The sequence below is a fragment of the Dreissena polymorpha genome, chromosome 14 (genome assembly GCF_020536995.1).
Source record: "Dreissena polymorpha isolate Duluth1 chromosome 14, UMN_Dpol_1.0, whole genome shotgun sequence".
NCBI classification, from domain to species: domain Eukaryota; kingdom Metazoa; phylum Mollusca; class Bivalvia; order Myida; family Dreissenidae; genus Dreissena; species Dreissena polymorpha.
Genome location: NC_068368.1, coordinates 35,549,250 through 35,557,190, shown reverse-complemented (window position 1 = coordinate 35,557,190; position 7,941 = coordinate 35,549,250). Strand labels below are relative to the sequence as shown.

General features: G+C 37.8%; 1 protein-coding gene across 1 annotated transcript; it reads right to left on the bottom strand.

Moving 5' to 3' along the window:
- Nucleotides 1–2,131: 2,131 nt before the first annotated feature.
- On the bottom strand, nucleotides 2,132–5,108 carry LOC127857083 (uncharacterized). Its single transcript, XM_052393418.1, has 2 exons — nucleotides 4,665–5,108; nucleotides 2,132–4,168 (listed from the first exon to the last, which is right to left on the bottom strand). Exons 1-2 carry the CDS (start codon nucleotides 4,983–4,985, stop codon nucleotides 2,657–2,659), a joined length of 1,833 nt encoding a protein of 610 aa, XP_052249378.1. The 5' UTR covers nucleotides 4,986–5,108; the 3' UTR covers nucleotides 2,132–2,656.
- Between the last annotated feature and the right edge of the window lie 2,833 nt (nucleotides 5,109–7,941).

Genomic DNA, 7,941 nt, shown 5'->3' with positions numbered 1-7,941 from the left:
GTTATTGTTTTTCATATACCTCTATGAGTAAAGTATTTAGTTAATGTGTTTAAATTCATAAGTGTCTCCTTTGTTTTTGCTCAGGAAAGAAGGCAGACATGCATGATCGTCTGAATCCTGATTGGGCGCCATCCATAAATCTACGATGCGTCCAAACTCCAACACCTGTCATGGCTTCCACATCAACGACACCCGCAATATCTCGCTACAACCGCCAAATGGAACGTGCACAGAGAAGACTTGACATGTCACAGTTTGCAAGTCTTGGTAATATTTCTTTGAATTACATCAGATTTATTTTAAACCTATTTATTTAACCTCGATAACATCAAAAGCCTTAGGCTTATTTGAAACGCTCCGTTTCCTGGGACTAGAACCAGTACTTGGTGTCTTTGGGGTTAGATTTAAAAAAGCTCCCACAGTGGGGATCAAACTCGACATTGACCTCCCGATCGCTAGGTGGAAACCATTTCAATTATCCACTACGCCATGGCGACTCAAAATGAAAATAATATTTAGTCATTATGACATACCATTCACATATCAGCTGTCAGATTTCTTATTTGTATTCCTGTTAACAATCAATTATTGCAGAGTTTTCAGTCAAACTGAACCATTTGCAAAATATGCCCACCATACTATTAGATATTTAGATAAGTTATAAATATTTCAGCCGAGCCGGAGGTACTTGACAACATTGCTGAGGAGTCAACCAGTGCAGAAACACAGACAGACATGAACAACCAGTGCCTGCAGGGTATGGAGTGCGAGATCAGTGCACTTCGTGCCGAAAACCAGCACCTGAAGTCTCAGCTGTCCGACAAATATTCAGAAAAAGACTTTGAAGGAAACGATGAAAAAGTAAAACATTTGACAGGGTTGTCAAGTTATGAAATGTTGATGTTTCTGTTCCAGTACCTGTCGCCTTTTCTACCATCATCACTTGTTCTCAGTCAATTCAGAACATTTTCTTTGACACTTATGCGATTAAGACTGAATTTGTCAGTAATGTTCCTGTCATATGAATTTGGGATATCTCAGTCAACAGTTTCGCGCATTTTTTCAAGTGTGATAGATGTCATGTATTACAGATGTTATCCAATGGTATACTGGCCACAACGCGAAACAGTTCAAAAGACAATGCCGATGCAGTTTAGGAAAAATTTCGCACGTAAAGTTGTCTCAATCATTGACTGCTTTGAGGTTTTTATAGAAAGACCATCAAACTTGGAAGCTGCGGCAGAATGTTATAGTGCCTATAAACATCACCATACTGTGAAATTTTTAATAGGAATAACACCACAGGGAACAGTGTCCTTCATATCGAAAGCCTGGGGTGGACGAACAAGCGACAAGTTTATAACGGAACACTGTGGTTACCTCAACAACATTCTCCCCGGTGACCTGATTCTAGCTGACAGAGGTTTCGACATAAGTACCAGTGTTGGTTCACTTGCTGCGAGTGTAAATATACCAGCATTTACAAAGGGTCGCAATCAGCTCACGGCTGCTGACCTCGAATCAACACGGAAGTTGGCAAATGTGAGAATACATGTGGAAAGAGTTATTGGAACTGTACGTCAAAAGTACACTTTCTTAAATGGAACAGTTCCAATTAGATTTATAATGTTCAAGGATGAAAACAACTACACAATGATGGACAAAATTGCTCATGTTTGTTGTGCTTTGGTGAATCTGAATGAATCCATTGTAGATTTTAACTGAAGGACTAGTTCAAAAGTTTCACGGCAAATAATTCTTAATAAAAGATCCAGTTTTATCGCCAAATCTAGACTATGCACTGCAAAGTTGTTATTTATTGTAATGGTGTGTGTTCGTATGCGGTCATTTCTTGCATTAAAATAAACCTACTTACTGAATGTGATATTAGATATGTACATGTATAAATAATAATGCAAATATAATTATGTATAACATAAATTAGTGAGCAAATCCTTAAATTGTCTTTGCACTTTTCTTTGTATTACTGTGTTATAATGTGTTTGTGTTTATAAATGAGAAGCAATAAAATTGAGAACAAACTCTAGAATTTTGTTCATTCAGCCAATACTTTAGAAACTTAAACAATAAACTTCAATTCAATATATTTTATTTCATAAACCCACCATAAACTGATTGCAACAACAGCAACAAACGGTAACAGGATGTAACATTTAAATGAATACTAATCTACAGTCAATCAGTGCGAGTACTATAATGCATTTTAAAATGTATCAATGAAAGAATGCATGGAAATTGACAAACCAAGCAACAAAATATAAAACCATGACATTTCAAATTTTCAGAAATGAAAGTTAAATGAATTTCTAAATTAATTGTAGAAACTTGTTGCTACATATGTGTGTCGTGTTCTGAAAAAACTGGACATACTGCATTTCACGATGTGCGTAAAGTGTCGTCCCAAATTAGCCTGTGCAGTCCAGTAGGCGTATCGGGGACGACACTTTCCTCCTAAACTGGATTTTTCTAAGAAAAGACATCATATTAAGGAAAAATTGCATAAAAGCGAAAATTGCCGTCCCTGATTAGCCTGTACAGAATGCACAGGCTAATCTGGAATGACAATTTACGCACAAGCATTATGCCCAGTTTTCTCAGAACACAACACATTTGTACATCCTTAGACTTTTACTAACTAGTCCTTCATAACTCGACGCCTCTTAAACATTGGCAGCTTTCGACACACAGAGCAGTACCACTTTCCTTTGGGGGCAGATTCAATATTAACACAACCATAATGGAACCATTCTATGGCACACGTGCTATTGTCACAGCCAATCATCCTTCCAAACTCCACTTGGTTGCAAATACAGTACAACTGTTCACTCTGATTGGTCTGCTTTTCCTTTAGTGGGGATCTCACTATATCTATGGGTACTGAAACAGTGACTGTGTCATGTTGCAAAGTTGTATAAACCTTGCCAACTAACTCTGGCAAAATAGCATTCCTAAAAAACTGTTCTGATTTGGCACATATCTCATCAAATAACATCCTGTTGAACGCTATTTTTTCCACAAAAATGTCCTTAGTTGTCCAGACAACAAAATAAGTCATGTCCTTATTTGTAATGCCCATTTGTAACTGCACTTGATAGTAATATGCATGGGCTTTATTTAAGCTGAGTTTACCATCATCACTTGCTAAGAACTTGCAGTTGTTTTCTTGTATAGATTCTGACCTTATATTAAATGGACATTTAATTTCAACACAAGCACTCCCACAACAGAGGCATGAAACTATCCCATCAGGGGAGGCACCTAGAAATGGTTTTTCAGGGCTGATGAACAGTCCGCAGTCCATCATCACCACACCTTCATGGTCAGCTATTAGACCTTCCATAAGTTTATTGCGTGCGATTTCTTCATGGTCTTTACCCCACTTTGTCGCTGCGGTCTGGAAGGTGTTGTCATCGGGATAGCAAATCCCTTTCACCAAACTTGCCGATGGCTTCACTGGGTTGGTGCTACACACAGCTTTTGCTTTTGATGCTGTGATTCGACCAGCTCTTAACTGAAACCAAAGCGAAGATTTGGCCTGGCCTCTTGTCTCTTCCTCCACATTAGCTGCTTGGATGGAAGAACACAAAATTGTTACAACCTCACAATGTTTTTTCACCGTTTCAATGTCCTTGCCGATCAACTCCGGGTTTCGCAGATCTGTTAGAGGCTTGGGCAGGTCCTTTTTATCAGCGGTCGGAATAAAACTGTCTGCGTAAGGCTCAACCACAGAAAGTAGAGCTGGTTTTCTTTTCAACTTACTTGCCTGTTCGCAGAATGCAAGGAAGTCTGATTCTGTAGCTTTTGTGACATTTGCTCTGCGCACAGTTGGTGTAGCTACACTCTCCGATGTATCCATCAGCTTCCGCGCTGCCAATTTCTTTGACGTGAAATCAATGTCGCTGACCTCCTTGTAATGAACAGTTTTGCTGGTCAATGGTGGCTTCCATTTACAGGGACCCTCTGTTGCTGTAGCGGAGTCTCTGACTTCCACGGCTGCCATTATCGAGAAGAGAAGAGCAGCTACATGGGTGCAGGCCTCGCCAAGACCAGCCATGCAGTCGCAATGGGCGGCAGCTACAACTCCGTCAGGTTTGGCAATCACCCATGGCTGCAATGGCTTCTCCCGTAATCGCTGCGAGTGAAAGACCTGAAAATAAACAAAGAAATCACTTTGTTAAAAGCTGTCAAGCAATGATTGCAAAATATAACTGCAAACCAATAGTTTATTTTAAACATATTAACACTGCGTAAAAACTGTCAAGCAACAATATCAAAATATAGATTCATGTAGATAACTGCAAACCACAAGAGTTAATTTTTTTAACATTAATATCGCTTCTTTATAAAAATTTATAAGAAACCTATTAAAATGTGTGTAATATTATAGAAGTATTTGACTGCGCATGCCCATGTTTAAGGGAAATGAGTATGCATTTCAAACTTTGTCAGAAACAGCCAAAATGAAGTATGAGCTTGTGAGAACCAACCACTAAGTTTAATCAGATGTCAGAGCACCATGCTACAGCTTCAGGTGTGGTGGGTTCAAACCCTGCACCGTGTGCAGTTTCCTCCACAATTTACTTTTGAAATAAAACATATTTTAATTGAGCCCATTTTGAAGTCCCACATGTACAAGTTCTTACCTTAGTTTTTACTATCACATGCTGTCCTTTGCTGATGGCTACCCTGTCTCGAACCCATCCAGAGCACAACTGGTTTACAGCTTCCAGAGACTTCCAAGCTTTCAAGTCGTCAATCTTGAAGCGACTAGGGGTGAAAATCAAATAATTTACAATGTCTGGATAGGTAACAGATGGTAAAATACCAACATCTTCAGACCATTGTTCTTTGCACTCGTACGGATCTACTCCGCCAACGATAGCGAGTTTATTTTCATACCGCACTTTATCACTTGGATCGAGTCCATCCCTGTAGATTGGCTTTATTTTGACAGTGTCCGACATACTATCATCAAAATTGCCCACAAAAGTCACATTCAAATCAGATTTAACAGCGTACAATTATTCAAATCAGACGGATGTTTATCGTGTATTGTGTAAACTGCGCGCTCCTCCAAGATGGCTGACAACCGGTGCGCGGGTAGTTTTTACCCTCGCCGTGAAATTGGTCTATAGAGTGACAAGTTAGTTTTAGGAAGGAAGGAAGGAGAGGTCAGTAAGAGAAAAGTTAGAAAGTGCGTTACAAGTTAGAGAGGGACAGTTGGAAATAGGAGGATGGAAATTGTTAAATAAGATCTGATAAGAATGTAATGTAAAGAAGGAATGCTTAAGAATGCAATATAGGAAGATGGAATTTGTTGAAAATTATGTGAACTATAAATGAATAAAAGAGTAAACGCAGAAAGCGAGTTGTGTTGTGCTAATCATAACAAGGGCACAGATTTCCCCCGGTCCGGTTACAATAGTTAGTAAGTGTTGCAAGTATGAAAGCAATAGCTTTGACACTTAAGGAATAAAATGGACCTGAACACAAAACTTAACCAAATTTTTTAATTTTCTAAGTATAAAAAGGGCACATAATTCTGTCAAAATGCACGCCAGAGTTATCTAACTTTGCCTGCTCAGTCCCCTAATGATAGTAAGTAAGTGTACCAAGTTTGAATGCAATAGCATTGATACTTTCTGAGAAAAGTGGACCTAAACGCAAAACTTAACCGGACGCCGACGCCGACGCAAAGGTAATGACAATAGCTCCTTTTTTTTTTCAAAAAAATAGATGAGCTAAAAAGGTCAAACTACTATTTCTATTGTTGTACGATTATTGATTATAACCAAACATACGAGCTTCCACACCGCGCCAGTGGTTTGGTTATAAAAAATAATCATACAACACAAAATAACAGTCTATTAAATGTTTAACATTCACTGCCAGGTCCCAGGGCCCCCATTCAGGTCTCTTGGGCCTGGCAGGACTCGGCCTCTCTGGGATTTTATTTGTCCTTGACTTCAAGGACAAATTTAGCCCTGATGTGTTTGCTTTACAGTGATTGTGATAGGTCTGATATATTTTAACATAAATGGCATACATTTTAACGAGACTGTTCACATTTGTTTTGATATACTATGATAATCTGAAAGTAGATATTTTACATTCTTTATAATCCCTCGGCTCAAGTGTACACAAAGATAAAATCTACTCCCAGGTCCCAGGGTCCTATTCAGGACTCTTGGGCCTGGCAAGACTCGGCCTCTCAGGGATTTCATTTGTCCTTGACATCAAGGACAAATTTGGCCCTGATATGTATGCTTTAAAGTGATTGTGATAGGTCTGATATATTTTAACATAAATGGCATACATTTTAATGAGTCTGTTCACATTTGTTTTGATATACTATGATAATCTGAAAGGAAATTTTTTACATTCTACTAAAATCCCTTGGCTTAGGTGTACAAAAAAGAAAAAAATATATAAGTGCGTTTACATAAAGAAAGAGGAAAAAGATTTTTAACGGATTTGGCTTAAGAAGAGGTAGAGAAAAAGAGATATTGGAAAAAGATGTAAGATTTTGTTTTCTGAATAAACATGCCCATATTAGTCCTCAGCCTCCTTCAACTCTAAGGGCAGTTACAATAAGGACCCAGTACTTTCAGTAAGCTTTGTAGATTTGAAACATATTAAATTAACGAAAAAATGGTACAGATTAAAAGATCAATTAACAGGAAATTGTGTGTGTTAAAGAGAATGGATGACAAGCTGGGAAATATTTTAGCTATGTAAATACTGGCAATGACCCTTTTGTTTAAACTCCACAATTTTTTTTGAAAATTAGTGACCTATAGGATTATTTAATACATATCAGAAAGGACTGAATTAGTTTTTATAAACATTGCTTAAAATAATTGTTCAACTAAATGAAAATGCTTATAAATGTGTTAATGTTCTTGAAAAAGGTTGATTCTATTGTTTTACTTTTAATGGTATCCCTTTTTCTTCTACACGATTACTGCTGCACTTTTACTGAGTAATTGCCTTAAAAAGTCTACAACAGCAGCAGCAACAGCCACTTATACAATTCAAATACTTAATCGGCGTGCTGTATTAAGCCAGCTTTTCACCTTAGCATGACCTTTGTTAGCGTCCAATAGAATTCAAATAAAACTTCCCGCGGCCAAGTACAGATGAATACACTTCATTGACTGCATTGGCTGATATGAGAATACGACCAGAACATTGGAAACATGTCCGCGTCTTTGTAACACTGTTTTACTGCGTGTTCAGCATGAAACAATTTTATATCTAATAAAAAGGCTTAATAGATAGAACAGTTTTACACTCAATCTCGACATCAATACAGTTTGTGCGTCCACCTTTTATTTTCAGAAGATTTTCAGCGCGAGAACGTTTGCACTTAAAAGCTATTTTCTCATATTTAGTACTTACTTCCATATTCCTGTCAACATGTTAACATGTTAAAGTATAGAGAGCAGTGGAAGCGAAGACTCACTTTAATGCATTGCATTTCATCTCGCGAGGTATATCAGGTCAAATTGCGGCCACTGTGTGTGAATGTCAGAGTTTACATACAGGTCATCGCTGCGTCTCTACCCTATGTGCTGATCGGAGTTCGCGGCCAGGAAAATAATCGTTACATAATAAAGACGCTATAGCGTGAACTAGCTGAACTGGAATTTTCTTTAGACCAGACAGATGTTAAATGAAGATATCCAGCGATATCATATGGTATGTCAATAATAGATTCTTAATGTGTTTTACAACAATACCATGATAAATATTATTTTAAATTAATTTAACAAGAGTTATGCCATCATATTGACTAATGAATTAAGCATGAGCGCAATGATTCTCGATACTGTTAAAAATCGAATCAAATAGCAACGCCAGACAAACCACTAAAACAGGTTTGTTCGAAGAACGCGCGTATAAATAAAATATATACGG

Bases quoted from the DNA above. Each gene is read 5' to 3' on its own strand.
- LOC127857083 (XM_052393418.1), bottom strand. From the start codon at position 4,985: ATGTCGGACACTGTCAAAATAAAGCCAATCTACAGGGATGGACTCGAT. The intron at 4,169-4,664 runs GTAAGAACTTGT...GTTTATTTTCAG, and splicing joins ATGTGATAGTAAAAACTAAG to GTCTTTCACTCGCAGCGATT.